Source organism: Orbicella faveolata, unplaced genomic scaffold, assembly GCF_042242905.1.
Source record: "Orbicella faveolata isolate gen_17 unplaced genomic scaffold, um_ofav_v1 contig_25, whole genome shotgun sequence".
Taxonomy (NCBI): Eukaryota; Metazoa; Cnidaria; class Anthozoa; order Scleractinia; family Merulinidae; genus Orbicella; species Orbicella faveolata.
The window spans coordinates 19,523,857-19,545,561 of record NW_028301553.1 but is presented as its reverse complement, the minus strand read 5'-3'; the positions used below and the strand labels follow the sequence as shown (position 1 = coordinate 19,545,561).

General features: G+C 37.0%; 1 protein-coding gene across 1 annotated transcript in view; it reads left to right on the top strand.

Annotated features, from left to right (window-relative positions):
- The window catches only part of LOC110066529 (eukaryotic translation initiation factor 4E type 2-like), a 95,098-nt gene extending 74,399 nt beyond the window's left edge, over positions 1-20,699 (top strand). Inside the window, exons 9-10 of the mRNA XM_089294087.1 lie at positions 19,412-19,486; positions 20,603-20,699. Of these exons, the coding sequence (XP_089150213.1) occupies positions 19,412-19,486; positions 20,603-20,645 (118 nt within the window). The 3' untranslated portion in view covers positions 20,646-20,699. The remainder of the gene's footprint in view (positions 1-19,411; positions 19,487-20,602) is intronic.
- Positions 20,700-21,705: the final 1,006 nt, after the last annotated feature.

Sequence of the window (21,705 nt, the reverse complement as noted above, 5' to 3'; positions counted from 1 at the left end):
AATATCATTGTTATTGTTATGTTATTGTTATGTTATTGTTATGTTATTGTTAATATTATTGTTATGTTATTGCAATGTTATTGTTATGTTATTGTTATGTTATTGCAATGTTATTTTTTTGTTATTGTTATTGTTATGTTATTGTTAATGTTATGTTCTTGTTGTTATGTTATTGTTATGTTATTGTTATGTTATTGTTGTTATTGTTAATATTATTGTTATGTTATTGTTATGTTATTGCAATGTTGTTATGTTATTGTTAATGTTGTTGTTATGTTATTGTTATGTTATTGCAATGTCATTGTTTTGTTATTGTTAATGTTATTGTTAATATCATTGTTATTGTTAATGTTATTGTTATGTTATTGTTAATGTTATTGTTATGTTATGGTTATGTTATTGTTAATGTTATGTTGTTATTGTTATGTTATTGTTAATGTTATTGTTATGTTATTGTTAATATTATTGTTATGTTATTGTTATGTTATTGTTATATTGTTTTTTTTATTGTTATTGTTATGTTCTTGTTATGTTCTTGTTAAATTTATGTTATTGTTATTGTTGTTGTTAATGTTATTGTTAATTTTATTGTTATTATTAATTTTATTGTTATAATTAATGTTATTGTTAGTGTTATGTTATTGTTATTATCGTTATAGTTATGTTAATGTTATTGTTATGTTATTGTTATTGTTAATGTTATTGTTAATGTTATTGTTTTTGTTATTTTAGGGGTCAGAATAGCTTATGTTTTGTGTAGTTTGAGGTTGTTTAAACTTAAAAGAAAGGGCCAAACAATAAAACCTCACTGCAAAGTTACATTGAAAACAAATTGAATATCGATTTTTCTGACATATCGACTGCTGCAACGTAATGTGTTGAAACATTTTCGACTTTTCCTCGTTTCCGACGGATTTGATGCTCATTGCAGTCAGCATGTGTTGCCGAGTCATTGCTCAATAGTGTAGCTGTTTAGACGACTGAATGTGTGACTGTGTAGAGAATGAATGTGAAGAGTCTTCAACTCATTGAGACATTTGCTCGTCAATACGCCAAAGAAACATCAGCACCACAACTTATCAATCCATAATGTCCAACCAAAACATTCTTGTGGCCCAGTATGAAACTCAGTTAGAAGACTCATTTAAAGACAGGAGCCATAATCAGGGACAGATACTGCAAGTCTTGGGATCTGTGCATACCTATAATATAGGACAATGTTGCTATTTTTAGAACAAATTGTGCCACCCTGATGACATGAATACACACGGATCCACGCACATGTCGTGGGTTCTCGTGTGCATGTTGTTATGTGATCAAATGTTGAGAATTGAGATTCTCTGGCAGATTTTTCAAAGGGATGGCAGGGAATAAGGCAGAGAATAAGAACCAGGGTGCTTATATGTAGTTTTATGCTCTGAGCTAATGGAAAAGGTGAGTTTTTCACGGTTGAAAGCAAGACTTTAATTTTGCCCTGTGAATGAATAATAAGCTTATCTGCTCACGCTAGTTGTACGCATAACTTTCGCGCTTGTTACTAAAGTAGGAAAACAATCTACTCTGGTATCGAGCTAATTTGTGAGTTTCTCAAATCATAACCAAAACCTGTTTTTGATAGTTTCTTGTTTCTGCTTGTTTGGCAAGTTTGCAAAAGTTTTTGAAAGGAAAGCCTGACGCATACAAGTAGCTCATTTGCATAGTGCAGCGTGTACACTTATTTACTCAACACCCGCACTATCTGTGCTATTTTTTCTCTATAATTGAACGCAGTGTATGGATGGCATATAAACTTTACATTAAGTCTTTTATTACAAAGATATGTTAGAAAAGGTAACAATGCAAAGAACCCAGCAATTCTCAGCTTTTTCTTTGTTACCGAAAGACCCAGTTAAATGCAGCGCATGCGTAGTAAGTCAAAAAATTGCGATGGAATGAAAAATTGCACTCTTGGAAATACACCTGTTTCTCAAGAACCTCATTAGAATTTCTCGAAATTTGGCACAAAAATACTTTAGGAAATAAGTAACTGGAGTATTGAAAATAATTGAACTTTAACAAAGGAAATTCTACATATTCCAGTCAACCTTCAACAAGGGATAATTAAAGATCTCTCTGTTATATAATTAGCAAAATGGTTTTAACTTGTGAGAATTGTTACAAGCTTGTTGCATGCAAATTATAAAGAAAATCTAATGACTAAATTTTCTACAAATAAACAAAACCGATTTAAAGGCCTGTTTATATTTATTCATGTTGCCATGGCAACAGCACATACGTCAGCTCAACCATCAAAAAACCAAAGTTTGTGTTGTTAACTTGCTTGCTGCCACTTTTGGTGACTGAGGGATCAAGGGTTTTAGAGAAAAAGGTGAATGAAACGCAGGGATTAAAAACTGTGTTCAGCCACCTTAAAGCGGGCCATACCTAAATTCGACACTGTTTTACTTCACTCAAACTGGAGCAGCTTACGACAAAAATACTTAAGGAACATTCCAACAGACATAAACGTGTTGAGTTGTGGGCCAAAAGCATTAAAAATTTCGGGAATCAGAAGCCATTTTCCTTGCGCGATATCCATAAAAATCCTCACAGCATGTACACACGTGTGCCGCAGGCGATGGCGCAATTTGTTCTAAAAATAGAAAAATTGTCTCATATCATAGGGACGGCCCCAATTCTAGAAATGGCACGTGCTTGCGGTCTCCGTCTCTGATTATGGCTCCTGCTAAAGACTAATCCTAACAGAAGTCATTATGGAAAATTACAGAAACAAAGAAGTACTCAAGTAGGTCAAAGTCCACTCGGCTTATTTAAAAAAATAGACAGTCGAGGCCTGTATGTGGCTGCCTTGAATATATATCATTGGCCTAACTCCTCTTTTTGATAGCGAAAAGGAAAGTGTTTGGGAATTTGCACTCAGTAACTGAAACAGTTTTTTTCATAGCTTCATATTTGTTACGCATTCAACAATAATCTGCAGTCTCTCTAAGCGTTGTTTGTTTGCTCACATACCAGCCTTCATTTAGAATTACTATTATGCAGTATCCTTTCAAACGGTCTTGATGTGCATGTGTTACAAATATCTTAAAAAACACAACAACGCTTCTAAATTTTAGGAACATGTTTCGATGTTTCAAACATCATCAGTCATTATAAACATACTAGTTCATACTGTAAAGATAAAATTTGCAAAATGATTGGTATATAAAACTACTCCTATACAATGAAACTTTATAAATTCAAATATTCATTAACTGCTAACTTATTTGAACTAACCAATTAAATCAAAGGAACAAACAAAAACAAACAGCAAAATATAAACTGGAAACTACAGCAGTTAAATTTAGAAGTGTAACAATAAACTAACATGCTCAACTCATTTGTTAAGTTCAGGTTTCAACTGTTCAATGTAAAATATCTTCCTTATTTCAAGTTGACAAAAAGTATTGGCATGATCTAGAATTTTTAACTAGAATCATCACACTTACCTTGGCAATTCTTAGAAGAATTAAGATGTGGGAATTCTTGTCCCGAAAAAGATGCTCATAACATGTGTGTTAAAATTCCCATTGGTTTGACCAGGAACTCTACAGCTCACACAGGTAAACTTATAAACAACATGTGATTTAAGAGAATCTGAGGCATCTGGAATCTGGAATTACACCGGGCGAGTGGATTTTGAGTGTCACTCGCCCGAATGACGACTGCGGCCAAAATGTAGTTTACAACACTGATAATGGATGAAATTTTTCTTCCCATGTAGGAAGAATAATAACTCATGTAAGGTTACTTACCAAAATGGCAGTTGGATATATCAGATTTGGAAGTGTCCTTTTCTGTTGTTCTAACTGTCTAAAATAACCTTTTACTGATTTGTCAATAAGCCATAGCTCCTGCGTGGGAGCGGAGCCCCATACCTTAGAAAATTTGGTAACCCGTCGATCTAAAAAAATTTGGTTGTCCGTACGTCCGTATGCCACTTGCACTGCGCGTGCGCGAGCTGAGCCGATACCTTGATTTGAAAAAATAAGAGAGTAGCACCATTACCATAGGTTCATTATTTGTATTGGACATCTATGTTACGGTCGATTGACAGCTGTCAAAACAAGGTATCCACTAACCAGTATCACGTGGCCATATCGCAGGCTCAGGCTTAGAACTGTTTTTTTTTTTAAGTTGACCGCTTCCCAGGTACTGGTTTTCGATTGGATCATGGGCGCAAGCCACATTATTACTTTGAGCAGAAGCATATCACCTAGAAGCGTTTAACTCTGGTTCATTGCTGCCGATTATTCCAAACCAATCAATTTTAACTTCCTAATATGGAGCAAGGGCTCTCGCGTAGATATGTCATATACACGCGGACTACACGCGGACAGCAATGGCGGACACATTTCGTTGCGAGTTGAGAGAAGGTTGTTGTTTCTGGACCAATTTCTTCACTCATCATGAGAATCAAACGAACCTTTTCTAGGAGCTGCCAGTGTAATACCTAGGCCAGTTATCTGCCAAGTCTAAATTGCAGGTAAGCTTTTTTTGCATCAAAACTAGTCAATGGAAATCATGCTATGCTGAAAACGTTTGTTTAGCAGACGAGCTTTCGTTTTTTGGATAACAATGATCAGTATTGTGGATTATTTTTGCGTGATAGTTGAACTTTAAGAAAATCGGACTTGAAATTGTGGCTTTTCCCTTGATTTGTCATATGTTCGCACCATGATTGTGTGATTTATACCCTTGTTTTATCACGATAAGTGAATAATTTTGTGGCTCGGCTTGTTCCCTTTATATCTTAATGAATGTTTTCTTGTTAATTTCTTGTTGTAGTACGTATGCCATCTGTTTGTTTTGCCGATGTTCAAGGGTTTTGGATCCTGCTTTGGATACTAACTGGTCTACCAAACTGAGACATCATCTCACTTACCCTGCATTTACATATTCATTACCATGTTACTGCCTATCTTGAATTGTTATCTCAATCAACAATTTACTACTCCTGGATGTTATTGTTCAGTCATTTTTAGTGCAGAGTGCACTATTGGGATGGTTATGGGGGTTGCCTGCCGCTAAGGAACTAAGGCACTATGGCGCTATGGCGCTATGGCGCTAAGGTGTAAACTTTAATGTTTGTTTAATTAATTAATTTCAATTAATTAATTAGTCTAGAGGCAAGGAAGTAATGGGAGTAGGGTGGGAAAGGTACATGTGTACTCTACGTAAAACACATTCCATCGCCGTCGCTTAACTTTGAACATCGCAAAGCTATATATTTGTTTCAGGTAACCCCTTGCTCTCCTTGTGGTACCATTCTCCTTAGAACAAAACTAATTTGCCCTAAACGCATGCGTAGATTAGTTAGGGTTCGTGGCTTCTATATTAGGTGAAGGATACATTGCATACGGAATCACGCACAAATGTTGAGTGGTTTTCCTTATGGTAGAGCTCAACATGTAAGACGCATGCGTTCTAGCATTGTTAGTGTTATACACTATCTTTACACGCAGTATTTTATATATCGTGTCATGTGACCAAGGACGGCAGTTATTTTTCAGGTAGCGCCAGTTGTCCCTTTTTGTTGCAAAAGTGAAACGTTACTGTGGCTGCGTAGCTTTTAGAATTACAAACAGGTCGGTTCAACAGATATCATCTGCTGTTTTCAATCTACGATAGTGTGCTTGTCAGAGTTCAAATATATTGCTTCTCCTTAGCGACTTGTTTATTTCTTGCCTTCTTGCCTGTAAGAGAGACCAAAAAGTTCTCAAGTTAGTGGCTTTAATACTCCGCAAATTGTGAATTTGTAACAAAAGAGACCAGGAAAATGCTCAAATATTGCTGCAGACGCCGTGGCACCTAATGAAAGCGCAAATTAATTTAATCAGTCTTTGAGGAGACTCATTCATATCGGCCAAGTAGCGCTGTTTATCTTCAATACTTTTCGTTGAAAAGCTTCTCAGCCATCAATATCGTTGTGTGTTAATTTTGAATTGTTTTATTGTTAACAACAAAGGTGGCAACAGAAAAAGAAAGTGGTATTTCGTGACTATCTGATAATTAAATTAGTTCTTGTTCATCGGTAAAAATTTGCATTTTTAGTAAAACATTGTCTCTGTTCCATTTCTTCATCACTACATTAGATATTTAACTTTCTTTCATTTATCTCCAAAAAACAAGGACATCTTCCGTATGTTTTGGAGAAAACAGGGGTTTCATATTACATGGCTTTGCGAGGAAAACAAAAGTATCAAGTTACAAAGTTGGCGTGAAGAGCTAAATTGTCATGTTTGCTGCTTCAGCGTATTGTTGAATTTAAAATGAACGAAAATCAACTTAAAGCACCAGTAGTAATTAATTTGTGCGTAATGTTTGGACCTTGAATGAAAATACAACCTTGAAACATACACACTGCAAAGGGGAAAAGCCGTAGCAGACTACCAAGGTAGACACAAACCGGAAGTGAACCAAGTAGGGGTGAGTACTTATGGGACTACTGTACCAGAGCTATCAATTGCGCTCTGCACTATCTGAGATTGTCTCACTAGTTGATCTCCCACTTCTGTACACTTGTTTTCCTTTGAATGTTGGCGGTAGTGGGAGACTATACGTAAGTTTAAATCAATAAATAATAAGTGTTTTATGTGAATTTATATTACACATGACTGTCAACCCACCTGGTGCTGAGTTTAAAAAACATACTTTGTAATTAAATTATTATTTTCAAGTAGATGCAAGTCAGTGTTTTTTCATCTCCCATCTGCAATTTAAGTTACAACCACTGTAAATAGTATGAGGTCTATTATTTGTCCAAAACATTCTTTTCATGTAATTCAACCAGGCCTTTCCATTGAGCCCAATTTCCCTTTACATGGCCTCACATGAGGGCCCCTCACATGCACTGAGAACCCAGGAATGGACACACCGAGCAAATACAAGTTACATACAACAACTAAACACTAAGTGAAGAGAAATCTCTAACTCTCATCAGTTTTAACATTGATATTGTCACTGACAATGACTGAGGCAAACTCATTAGTAGGCCTTTTACTTTAAACACATTCAAGCAAGTTGAGCAAGACCAAAATCATCTTTATCACACTTGTCTACAAAACAGATACATGCAGCACATTAATCTTGGATTTGTAATGTTACTTTTTGCCATTTACATTGGTTGCCCTTAACTTAGTGATTGTTGAAGCAAACCATATTCTACTTCCACAATATTATTATCAATTTGCATTATTTATTTATTTATTCATGTATTCATTTATTTATTTATTCCAGTTACTGAAATTTATTTTTGTTATTTTGAAAGAAACATCGCTTATTAGGGACTGTTCATTATTTATGGGGTGGGGAGGGGGACAGCTGGTGAGATTTGATAAAAAGTACCTCTTCATCAGAATTTTTTTTTCCTACCCCCCGTGTACCCCTAAATGTCTGTGATAATTCATTGCAGTCTGAAAAGCATAGATGATTTTAAGCCAGGATATGCAGTTTGACACTGCACCAGTTAAGGTGGCCGAACACAGTTTTTGCGCACACTTTTGCTGATACAATTCAGCGCGCACACAAGGATTGCAAAAAACAAACATGCAGTCAATAGAGCAATCATTTTATTTACTCAACACCTGCAGTATCTGTACTATTTTCTCTACAATTGAACACAATGTATTGATGGCTTTAGTCTTTTGTCACAAAGATATGTGAGAAAAGGTAACGATGCAAAGAACCCAGGAATTCTCAGCTTTTTCTTTGTTACCGAAAGAACCCAGTTAAATGCAGCGCATGCATAGTAAGTAAAAAAATTGCTATTGAATGAAAATTTGCACTCTCGGAAATACACCTATTTCTCGAGAACCACTCGTTAGAATTTCACGAAATTTGGCACGAAAATACTTTAGGAAATAAGTAACTGGAGTATTGAAAATAATTGAACTTTAACAAAGGAAATTCTAGATATTCCAGTCAACCTTCAACAAGCGATAATTAAAGATCTCTTTGTTAAATTATTAGCAAAATGGTGTTAACTTGTGAGAATCGTTACAAGCTTGTTGCATGCAAATTATAAAGAAAATCTAATAACTAGATTTTCTACAAATAAACAAAACCAATTTTAAAGGCCTGTTTATTTTTATTCATGTTGCCATGGCAACGGCACATATGTCAGCGTAACCATCAAAAAACCAAAGTTTGTGTTGTTAACTTGCTTGCTGCCATTTGTGGTGACCGAGAGATCAAGGGTTTTAGAGAAAAAGGTGAATGAAACACAGGTATCAAAAACTGTGTTCAGCCACTTTAAGTCATAAAAATAGACAAGGATCAGAGCCCCTAAATCATAGCTGAATTGCTTTGACTGTTTGATGAAAAGGAGTTGTATGGTCATTAGTGAAGGTTTGAGTGTATTTACAGGGTTCAAAGAAGGGGGATCTGAGGGCATACTCCCACATGAAAAATTGAATATTCAGGACTTCAGGAATTTTATTTCAGGCATTATAATAGGCCTTTTGCACTTAAAGATGCTGTCATCACAACACCCACATTCAAATAGAAATACACAAAGCCTGAAAAAAGCTGACATTGCCTCTTTTTAAGTTACTCAAGGAGGTTCAGCTATATTTAGCAACCAAATTCTTACAAGGAGTTTAATTCCTGCTGCAGGGTACCTAGCATAGCAGGGGAGGGAGTGTCTGGGAAGATTTTAAAGCTTCAGACAGGGTTCGTACCCTTTCCAGAAAAAAATTTCCAGGACTTTTCCAGGACTCAGATTGATTTTTCCAGGACTCCAAAATTCACATTATCCCTTTCACTCCCGAGATCTCAATGTTAATTCTCCTTACTGTCTGCCGTACATTTCATATTTTTTACTTGAGTTTAACAGATTTCCAGAACTTTCCAGAACCAGTAGCCTTTTTCCAGGACTTTCCAGTCCTGGAAAATGCCACAATAAAATTTCAGGACTTTCCAGATTTTCCAGGACCCGTACAAACCCTGTTCAGAACCCGAGGAATGCTATTTAGGTATTCTGGCATAAACTTTGCGCTATATAGATGCTATCATGAAATACCTGTAAAAAAAAAAACGATGGAACAAAATTAAATACGGTCGAACCTCCCATAAGCAACACCCAAAATGTCAAGCCTAAGTGGTTGCTTACAGGAGGTGGTTGCTTACGAGAGCTTAGACCATATTGGGTCAAAATTTTGCCTCATTAGCATATGTAACTGCAGAGACTTACCCCATGTTTTAACTGTTTTATTCATGTCAAAAGTCAATTTTGGGAAAGAATCCGGTACTTTCCAATGAGAAATTTCAGTCTCTTGTACTACACAGGAATGCAATAATGATACAACATCAGATTATCGAATTTAGGCTCTATTATTTGTGAAGTGGTTGCGGTCGCTTAAGAGGTGGTTGCTTACAAGAGGTTCCAAATATAGTGCTTTGACTTTGAAACTTTTTGTAATCTTGAGAACTGGTTGCCAAGGAGAGTAGGTCATGCCCGAAGGTTCAGCTAGGCCTGTATTCAAGTTAAAAGAGACAAAAGCTGACATTTCTCTGTTTTATCAAAAAGAAGTTATTTGTGTAAGTTGAGCTATATTTAGCAACCAACGCTATAATCCATCTGGTTACCACTTCTCTGGGTTCCCCTTTTTGATGTTTCTGTTCTCCACTCCCACTGTTTGAGCAAAAGCAGGATATAATTTCCATCCCCACAAGAAGGTGCATAAATTATAAAAATACTTACAAATGAATTAAAATCTCAGTCATTTCCAAGACTTGTGTTATTTTTGGAGTTACAACACAAAGTTCAAGTTGCTATTCAGATTGGCAATTATTCTCAGCACCTTGAATTGCTAAGTTTTGCATTTAATTTACACAAGTCACACAATGTAAATTACGCACACACACCAAAAAAGCTTTTCATTCAGTTTGATTGGCTTATATCTTTCCTTAACACAATCGTGATCGTCTCTTTGCCACCCTAGTAGACACTTAACAGAATAGCCATAATTTTTAAGATTGAAAAAAAAAAAATCTGGCATTTTCCCTAAAGCATGGATCTGCTGTTGCCCTGGATACAATAATTTGCCAACTTGAAACATAAAGGAACAACTCTGAACAAGTAAGTACATCAAGTAAACCGTACGACTATAAAGCTAGAAAATGACGTAAATGTGATAAACGAAAGGTTTTAAACTGACCTTGACGACATGATGGCTTGTTACCAAACAAGTTGTAGCCCACTTGGTTTACCACCTAGCTCTGAAAAAACTTTCGAGAATGAATCGGCGAGAAAGGGAATTAAATCTTACTTTAACACGAACAAGTTCTCTTCCTTCAAACACATTTATTTTTACTACTTATAACGAGGCATTCTTTTTTTTCTTGTCCTCATCATCGACCGCTGTGATCTGCTTGGCAATCCAACAGGTGGCTGGACGTTCGACTACATCTGGAGATCTGGAACTTTACGAAGCCGTTTTCGAAGACTAAGAGCCGCAGCAAACCCAAACTTTAACAAAGAAAACCTTATCCTCTGGCGTATATGGATGATACTTAACCTGCGACATTTTGCTTTGCCATTTCTCTGAACTTCCATGACATACTTCAAACGGTAGCGCTTATTAAATTCCAGATAACACGAAACGATCGACCGTACAATATCACCATCTTTGCAACTGTCCTGAGCAATCTTCCTAACTTCCTCACTTTTTCATACGTCCCTTACATATTCATACCACCTAACCTAAGTACCACGTATTTGTCGCGAAAGAACTTCGCTCTTTCACTAAATAAATCAAAAACTCTCTCACTTGATCTCTTTATTTATATTACGCACAGACTGATACAATGTTTTACCGATCCGAACTCGCTGGCACAAGAGTCCAGTTAAACCTTGAATGTTTCTGCCAACTCACCAGAAACTCTTTCAAGTACAACCTCCTCTCTTAATGCTTTTCCCTTGACGCAAGTCTTCTTTTTCATCATGACCGAGAACTTCTTCCCTTTAGACGCCATTTTGAACAGGTTTGTTTTGCAAGAGATTTACGGGAGGAGTTCGCGAAGAGCGCGCTATGCAGAATTTCCTAATATGGGCAAAACTTAGAAGAGTGATTTTCATTGGTCGGGAATAATCGGCAGCATAGTTTAAAACAGATAAGGGAAGTTAAACGCTTCTAGGTGATATGCTTCTGCTTTGAGGGAGAGGTAGGGGATACTTAAAAAGGCAAAATTTTCACAAGAATTAACCCCTGGCACGTTGTTGACTTTTCTTCCGAGATTCCTGCACAATTGTGTCTTGGAAAGTCCCTGTTAACAAAGCTTTTAAGGTTACAGTATACCTTCGGGTCGGCAATTTTCTTCAAATTTGGCTTTTTGGGTCAAAGTAGTGGTCGAAGATTAATCTTGAATTTCTGAAAAAAATTTTTGAAAAAGGCTAAAATTGGCGGAGAAATGACGGTTTTTCGTTTTCGCCGGAAGTAAAAGTTTGCCTTTTGATTGACAGCCCTATGGCGCGTATGCAATCAACCGAGACGATTTTCGCGGGAATTACCTGTGCGGATGTCACCAATTGACTTCTCAGTTGATCAGCCTTGTTGTTCCGACTACCAAGCACTCTTGGTATTAGGTGTAACTCTATTAAGTTAGAAGTAAACATAGACCACGTTAAAAACATAAACCAGTTCGAAAAAGCGAAAACAGCGAAGAGCGAATGAAAATACATCAATGATTGGAAAAGCAAAAGTTCGCCACCCGGATGAAGCTATAGCTATCGTATAAAAAAATTCGTGGTAAGAGAAAAGAAAGGTTCTGTACAAATTTTGGAACTTGACAGCAATAACAGGGATGTTGACAGAGACTCTTCTGATGAGTCCGATATCGACGAATCGTCAGACTCAATGAGACCATGTAAAGTTGACCACAAACAGTTGCTCCACAGCGCTTTCGTTTGTTTGTTTTCTTCGCCCAGCCACTCTAGCGTTGGTATCCTCTTAAGTCTTCCCCATTTTGCCAGACCAGCTTCAAGAAAAACCGACCCACAGAAAAATTATTTCTCCTCCTTCGGCCTTTTTCGGCGCCTTGAGCGCACTGCGAAACACAAGGGTATTTTGGAGATTCGCGCGTAGATTTCACCAGGAGGTTAACAGTAGTAAACTTTCCCTGCACTGATTGGCTCAATTATCTGAGAACCCAGTTGAAGGCGTTTGTGGGCGGAGTTTGTTTGCGAAGCAGAAGATTTTTCTTAGCGTTGTTTTCTCGAATAAATTTTTTCGCTTGAAGCAGGCACTTTAAAGAGTTATAACTCAAAGGGAATTTGTTCAATTGCCCTCAAATTTGGACAGTAGCTTGTTTAACATATAAACTACAAAAACGTGTCTGCGAATTGCAAATTTCGAAATACTTTTTCTTCGAGAGCGATTTTTGTACGATCACTCTACATTTTTTTAATCCTATTTCGAAAATGTTCTGTAACCTTTTACTGCAAATGAGTATGCCAAAACGTAGACACGTTTTTTAAGCGCTTTGGGTCCTGAAACCCAGGAAAAAATTAAATTGGTGAAAAACAAAATTCGCTTTGACTTTTAGCTTTCGAAAGGTGATTCGGGCGCTCGCATTTAGTGGTCGTGAAAAATTCAACAATTCATTTTATTTCAAAATTCTTGGTATAGTTTGATAGCCAGTTCTATAAGCTTTCATTTGATATAGGGGTTTAGGTATCTACAGCTTAAACTGCACCCGCTACATCGCTTGCACGCGAGACACCCCTGAAGGTATACGGTAACCTTAACTGCCAAAAAAAAAAATAGTGAAACCACATGCAGAACAATTACATGCTGAGAATTGATCATGTTTTCATTTTTTTCTGATCCCAGAAAATGTTTTTTATTTTATTTTATGGTTTACCTTTTGCAATCAGAAGCTCTACTTTTAGGCTTGGCTATATCTATATTATGTCATTATGAAAACCTTGAGAAGTGTTATTTATTTTGCAGGCCCTGTCTATGAGAGTTTTGATTAACCCTTACTTATATTTAAAGGGAGTAAAGCTAAAATAATTCGTTAGTAACCGGGTGTAAGTCTTTTTACGATAAACAGAAGTGATACACAAGTCTTGATGAACACAAGCACTCAGCTTAGATAACAATGCAACTAAAAATGGCAACTGACCCTTTTCCTCTGTTTCCATAGTGAACTTGATGTTAGGATTGCAGGTATTTAAAAGATATTGAAAAGAGTTTTTGAAACAACAAATAATATCATCAACATTGGGACCAGTGTAGTTCTTTAACCAAGGTTTTTCATAATGATCGGTGAAAAAAGCCATAGCTACACCATTTATTTGATCATAAAAGCAACCGTTCAATTAAAAGTGAGTGTGGCTAGTAGCAAAATCAAAAAGTTCTTTTGCCTTTTGTCAAGACGCGCCAACCGTGACGTAGCTCCTTTAAGTTGTTGAGTTTGAGGTCTGACCCAGCATTACATTCAAAAATAGCATTGACAGCTAAATCAATGGTTTCAGTTAGAGGAATAGTGGTAAAAAAACTAGTAACATCATATGAGACCAAAAACATTTCCCTTGAATCTCCCTAACAAAAGAGAAAGTATCTGTAGCACAAAATGGAGCTTAAGTAAACAACAAAGATACTTAGCTAAGTTGTAGTTATAAGTGCCTATGGAGGAGACAATAGGTCTTAAAGGAGGAGCAATTGATCTACGATCTTTTACTTAATGTAATTCAGGTAAACCATATAACCTAGCTGGTTGAGAACTGGTGGGATAAATATCCCAGTGTGTATCAGACCATTTATCAGACCGTTGTAACTGACTTTCCCTACGTAATGTTAAATCAGATTGCAATTTCTTAAATTTAGAGTCAGGTCACTCAACAAATCACTAATTGCGTTATTGTAGACTACCTTATCAAGCATTACAACGCCATTACCTTTATCAAGTCTTAGGATAATTATGTCTTCGTTCTTTTTGAGTATTTTAAGTTTCTTAAAGTCATCTAGTGAAGGCTTGAAAGAGTTGACATAAGTGGTTGCCAAATGCTGGATTTCACTTCTTTCTTCATTGGCTTTGTTCTTGTCGGCGACAGGCCTTTTAAGATCTTGATGAAGACGTTCAAATGTTGTGAAAACGTGACTTTTATTGAGATGCAGTGGTTTTATGGAAAACCTAAGACCAAATTTCGAAATGTCAGGTTCTTCTTCAGACAATTTGTAAGACCAAATGTTGACAGCTATGTTTTTGTGAGTGAAAGGATCAGAAGAATTCCTTGTAGGCCCTTAAGCTTGTTCGCATATGCCTTGACAAATTTGCTGACTTTTTGCTCAACATTGTTTTGCGTGACTTTCTTGAGGATGAACCAGTTAATGCTTTTCAAAACCTTATCAAAGTAAATACATTCAAACCTCGATTATCCGTACCTCAATTATCCGATTTCTCGATTATGCGGACTTTTTCTCTAGTCCCAATTTTGTCATGAATATTTATTAGTCATGATCAAGATCCGTAGCAATATTCTTTTTAAAACTATAGGATTGAAAAGTGCAGTCAAAAGCGAGTTTGTTTTGCTTTTAAAGAGCAAAAGCAGCGCATACACATGTCATAACTAATGAAGAACACTCGAATGAGTTCTGATTGGCTGAGAGTTGAGTGGTTCATGATGTATAGTAGACCATATTGTTTTCCAAGCGATCTGTAAAAGTGTTGTTTCACGATTAAATGTTGCTTCATTTAACCCTTTGAATACCAACTACGCACATATATGCGTAATTAATGGCCGTGCTCTTTGTAACACTTGTGACGTCATCGATTTAAATGTCATCAGATATTCGTGATAAGCAGATAGTAGTACTAGGCTAGGCCTTTCCGCACAATGGTCAGGTTTAGATATCGACGACATTCCGACGTCGCAAATCGAAAAACAACGTTATCAGTTTTGGTGCAAAAACAGTGGTAAAATGGTCCACTACGCCTATGATTGATCAAGGTCCATTTCCAGGCTTCGCCCGTAATTGACATCCAACTTTTCACGGCAGCCAGAAAGAACATACAATGCAAAAGGTAGCCAGTGTAAAAGGGCCGAGAAAAACAGAAAGGAAAGGGGCAACAAACAAAATTGAGAACGGTTAATGGCGAGAAAAGAAGTCCAAATTTTGGCTTATGCGCATGTCCGGAATTGAAATTTTCCTCAATTTTGTACCTAATCCTCGAAGAATCTCTCCTTGTAGTAAAAAAAAGCTTTCTTAGCAAAACTTAGGCTTATTTAGCGCCATGGCAGCCAAATAAACCTGACTAAACGGTTAAAAACGGTATTTTTTGGTGAAAGTTTGGTATTCAAAGGGTTAAACAGTTTTGTTCTTCATTAATATTCATATTTTCAATTCTCCGGACCCTCGGTTATCCGGACTATTTCGTCTAGTCCCAATAATAATAATAATAACTTTATTGCCGGATCAGTCTTTCTAGTTTTTACAGCCACAACAGCCATGTGATATCACTGGTTGTATTACTCTCATGCTGCGCTGAAAATTTAGAGTGATTATGGGAGAAGAGACTAGTGTTCTAAGCTGCCAAAAAAAACATCTTTAGGACATCTCAGAGCTGTAAAGCAGCCTTACACACTGAGGAGGAGGAGAGTCGATTCTGTGTCTATTAAATGGATATTACCAGGATATTTTATGTGAGCCTGAGCAATCAAGTGTGATGTGTTCATGAAAAAAAAATGTGGTCCTTAAATCGCAAAATGATCAGGACACTTAGTCAAATGACAAGCACTCAATTAAACAATATCTTCACTCATAAAATAAAAAAGACATGAATACTAGAGAAAGCGGCCTTGAAAATATTATCCGGAGTGTTTCTGTATGAATCGCACCAACAATGCTTTGAGTCTTGCATTGATAGCCCCGGGCCAGAAGCTGCCTTCTGTTGAACGGGAAGGTTTGGTTTTGAATATTCTGCTAGAGTTTACATAGTCACATGCAGCTTCACTATAACATTTTAATTAAATATTCAAGGAAATGCTATTCAGTTGTTTAAAGCTTACTTTAAAGCTTACTTACTTTGCACATACTCTGCTTTTGGCCAATGAAATATCGAGCTGAAACACTATATTCCAGAGTACCCAAGAGGTCTTCGTTTTCCCGTTCCGCTGGACAAGTGTAACGAGGGCTCTGGGAATGAGATTGCGATTTTTTTTTAGTTATTTTTTTGTAAAAAAAAATACCTCTTAGGCGGCGCGTCGGGTATGTTATGGACGGTTCAATGGATGAGTGAGTGAGTGAGTGAGAGAGAGAGATGTATGTATGTCACACCAATCAGATTGGATCTACTATAAACAGCCAATCAAATTTCTTGTTGTAAAGGTAAATGGTATGTGAGAAGATTTGATCCCGATAGAGTTCAGAACGGCTATATTTACTCTTCTATAAAAGAGGAGGAAGTATTCATATATTGGGTTTACTTCGACGTTTTCTGTGGGTTAGGCTGAGGATTTTAGTTAAATGAACGAGATGAACCTTGAGGTTTGAAACAGTTCGTGAGTTAGTAGTATGCAAATGGAACGGGAGATTTTCATTTTTAGTTACAAAGGTAACTTGATACTTTTTCACAAGGAGTAAATTCAATTAGAGGTCACGAATCGTCGCTTCTAGTTCTTAGGACATGTTTTAGAGGGGACGAGACTTCAAATTTAAAACAGTTCTAACTTTTACAATAGTAAGTGCGGGTTACGATTGTTTTGTTGTTGTTGCATGCAAATATAACGAGATATTTTTGTTTTTTAGTTACAAAGTGTAATTTGACACTCTTGTTTTTCACAAGGGAGTAAATTCAATTAGAGCGGACGAATCGTCACCACTCTTTCCCACGAGATGTTTGCTATCTTTAGTAACAAATGGTAACTTAACACTTTTGTTTTTTATATGGGTGTAAATTCAATTAGAGCTGACAAGTTATCGGCTATTGTTCCCAGGATGTTAAACGAAAAAAAGCTTTCATCTCTGGACGGTTTTGACGTCTCTGCAGTAGCAGTTTAATAGTTTTATTTGATGACATTCATTTCAGTCCGATATTTTTAAAGGTAAAAAGTATGAAAACTGCTCAAATGTTCTTTGAAGACTGCGCGGCACCAAGTTAAAGTACAATTTAATTAAATCAGACTTTCAACGTGTCAGAGGTTTTTTTCTCTTTCTTTCTATTTTCCGTGAAGTTGTGCTGTGTTGTGTTGTGTAAAAAGGTAAACTTACAGTGTACGACTCGTATAAAATGCGAAAAAGTCTCTAAATTAACTTGAGTATTTTTGAGCAAAAATTCCTCTTGGGGGTTGGAAGGGTTATGTGATCGGTGAGTGAGGGAGTTATGCATGTGCGCGTGTCACACCACTCACAGTGCGGGTTGCATCAAAGAAGGAATCAAATTGCCTGTTAGAAAATAAGATGGCATCTCCGACACTTCACACAAAAAAATAACTCTTGCACGCCTTGCGTGCCTGTGTTTTATGAAAGGGTTCGAATCCCGTTCAGGCCTGAATTTTTTTCAGGCTTTAATTTCACAACTTCTTAAGTTGTGTGCATAACTGCAATTATCATATGACCCGTACGGCCCCGCGCGCAATTTCCATGGAAAACCATAAGAAAAAGGTCCCGTATGAGGGCCGTACGCGTCGAAGTCATAGGGCCGGAAAAAGACGTACGGCTCTACTAGAAATGCGTACGGTCCTACTAGAAACGCGTAAAGCAAAATCGATGCGAGTTAATGACAAAAACAGTTTTTGCTGCAAACTTTTGTTCTCTTCAAAACGAGTGATGAAAGTGAACATTCTGAAAGCGAAGTTTACTATCCAGGCGAACTGTGCGATGCAGAACTACTTCTGTCGCCAACTCACTCCGAAAGCACAGAAAGAAAGTCAACACTCCTCACAAATGAAAAAGTTCACAACTTTCTCAGAAGCCAACAAGCAAGCAGGCGGTCAAGAAAACAACTTTTCCGGATGAACTGTCCGATAATTAACCTTTGGAATATGCAAACATTCTTGAGGCGAAACTTCTTTCAGTGGAAAGCATCAAAGAATTCATCGTGGGTCAAAAGCAAGAAAACCGCAACGCGAAGAAAAAAAAGTACGATATAAGTTCTTCGAGTTTCCAGAGTTTCTGGGAGAAGTTGGTTAAACCAGAGAAATCACAAACATACCTTGCGTACAGTAGGATAAATTGCTCTGCAGTTTCTACATCAGTGTTGTTTGAAGAGACAAAACTGAGTACGAACACAAGTTCATTACCATACAGTTCATCCAGATAATAAAACTCGCTTGTGTTTATAGTGTAATTTCCACTATACAGCAAAGCCAGCAAAGTCAGCAAACCCAGACACTGTTTGCGGGAGCCAACATCGGTGTCATTAATATTCAGTTGCTGGTTCTCCCTTGTTCAAGAGAATCCAAGAGGTCGACAGATAGCTTGAAACGACGCCGACATTTTCTTGAGTCTTCAGAAGAAGAAGATTTGTGAACAATTTCAGTGAAGCGCGAAGCGAACTTTTGTCAATCGCTAAGTTTTTGATGGTTGTGACATATTTTTGACAGCTTTATGTCAACTTTCTGTTGGGTTTTTAGTATGAATTGACATTGAAAAACAAATATGAGAAAATGAGTCGTGTTTTTCGATGAATTGTGCGTTTCTTGTTCGACGCGAAGAAATAAATGACAAGTTTTTATTGTAGAATCTTTTCTGTGGTTGTTCCGCGCGCGGCCGTCTGATGTTATGTCATCGCATCCTATTTAGGTTCAAACAGAATTTTCAAAATTTTCTGCGCTCGGTCCGTACGTCCTGACCGAGAGACAAATATTTTCCCGTCCGGCCTTGCTCAGTCAATAAGTACATATTATCAATCACGTCTTCATATCTTTCTCCGCAGTTCAAATATATGATCTTTCTTATTTTCATTTGCATGGTTTAAAATGTAAGTTCAGGGTCTATTTTGTTAACTTCTCTAATAATTAAATCCAGTAAGTGCTTTTCTTAGAATTTCTAGTGGCCCTTTCTGCTAACTAAGGTTAAGTAATGACAACCTCGTCGGTCGCAAAGTTGCTATAAAGGCCATCCATGTTGTGAAAAAACGAGCACAGGGACCCCTATTTTTTTATTGCATTTTCTGATAAACATAACTTGATTACCAACTGGATGAAGTTTGAGAAATTTTTAATACTCCATCTTTTTAAGTGCAATCAGCTTATAAGGTAAAGTTGAAACGTTCTTCACGGACAAAGTCCTTTGGTTAATAACGTCAAACTTCGCAATTCTGCAATGATTCTACTTTACATCAAACCTCTGCTTTCTGCACGACAATAATTTTTGTTTCCTCCATGTAGTGTGACTAAACACCGGTATTCCCTTATGCTTTTCAGGGACACACTCAAGAGGGTTTTGAACTTACCACAAAATACAATCATGGAGTACAAGGCACATCAGAGCAGCTTAAAGTAAGGAATTATAGTTACTACAGTAAACTAGTCCAAACCGTGGGCTTGTTTCAATTGTTCAATACCGAGTTTACGTCACTGGTGTCACATGGCATCTGGCAATCATTCGTGCTATTGATAAGTGCCGAGGCAAGCATGAAAATACACCCAAGGCCAAGTTCAGTATTAACACACGATCTCATTCAAATATGAATTTAGTTACTACTTGGGGTAACAAAGATTTTGTTCTAGGTGCGTTGGGGTACTTTGAGATGTAAGAAAAGCCGTGGCGTCCACGATAACTTGGATACATTTAGTTTTATTAAGTAGACATAATACTCCCACTTTTCTCCTCTTCAGCTCTATTAATGCAGTTTATTGCTAACACCATTTTCTAGCACACTTTAATGTAATATCAAGCACATTGGTGCATCTGCAATCTAAACGAACACTGGTTGTATCTCAAAAGTACCATGAATCATGCTTACCTAACATGTCACTGTACAAAGTGGAGATGTTCAAGATTATGTCACTACAAGAGTGATGAGGGGGAAGGGGGTGTCACCAAGACTAAATTTTCGTAGTACGAAAATTAAGATGGGGTCTTCGGTCTTATTTATACTCTGTTCACACCAACAAGTCAAACATGTTTATAAGTGGTTTAACTGAACAAGGTTAAAATTTACTTGTTCATAACGTTTAATCCTCACAACTAAACACGGTAAAAACCTGTGGGATTAAAATACCTTAGCAAGGTGGTTCGAAATTTGTCTTCTCAAGATGAACGGAAATCGTAATTGAAAAACCTAAACCTGATTAGTTAAACTAGTTTAGTAGGTGTGAACGGGAAATTAGTTTTCGAGGGTCTTAATCTTCGTGACACCCTTATGGTCAATAGTTTAGTAACATTAAGTGGTTACTTGGTTACTCAATAGTTTTGATGAGAATTACTTTAACAATATAGTTTTATTGTATTTTTAGCTCATTTTACATTGTACTTTCTTAGTTTTTAATAAGTAGATATTGTTTTATAGCTCACTTTATTAATTTGCAAGTGATCATATATTCATGCAACCTGCGCAATATAAATGTAAATTATTGTTATTATTATAATTTTGTTGTGTTTTGGTTTTTCAGGGATAACTCAAGTTTTCGAAATACGGATGTCTTCATGAGATGAACTGCCATACAAGCTTCTTAATGCAAATAAAATGCTCAGACCAGCTACTTGTCACGAAGTGTTTTGTCATTCGTCCTCCCCTAAACAACAGGTCTTGTTTTGCGTGTGCTGATTACTTGGAAACATTCCGCTAAAGCGTTTATTACCTCTACACCCTTTAGACTCATTAGCGATACCGCGGCCATATTGAATAAATTAATTTAAAGAATATTATGGAATTGCCAGGGAGCAAAAGATTGGAACTAGTCGCTGCTGCAGGTACGGATGGTTCGAATGGTTCAGTTTGCCGACAAGACATGAATCATCGTAGTCACATCCACGTTTAGGCTTTTGCTCCACGTGGAATTAAGCGAATTCATTGTTTTGTATTAGTGTTCCGTTCTGATAAGTAATGGTTATTGGACCGATCATAGATGTACTGGACTACAATTAGGTAGGTGTCCAGTTACAGGTACCGTATCCAAGTCGTAATTGGATACCTGTAATTGTACACCCCGGTGATCTTGTACCGATTGCGTGACAAATAGGCCCGCAGAGAACTGATCACGATCGAGAATTTTGTTATAGATACAATTAAGATGAAATGGTTTCTTTCCATTTCATTGGTTTGGTAGCCAGCCATGGTCAATTTGATTTGTTCGCGCCTTCCTGAAAAGAATAGCAAGATAAAGATTACTTTAGTGCTAATTAGTGGTCGGCGTTTAGTTGCCCGAGACGACCAAGCAAACATTCTTTTTTTTCTTTTCGGTAAAACAAAGAAAACACAGTCAGAAGTTTACATGTAAGACCCTTGGGGTGCTTTCCATTAGCTAAAGATTCCGGAAATTTCGATCAGAATTCAAATGGAAAGGTCCGTTTCGGTTTCTGGAGGTGGTCCACTTATTTCGGTCGGAATATTCCGACCGAAATTCGCCGTTCCATTTTTGACAAACCAGTTCTTAGCCCTAATTGGGGAATTCGGAAAAGGAATAAAAAATAGTAAGAGCCATTCCTATTGGTTTGCCCGCTTTTATCGGAAATGTCGTTCCATTTTCGTCGGGTATTCCGACTGATCTGTGAC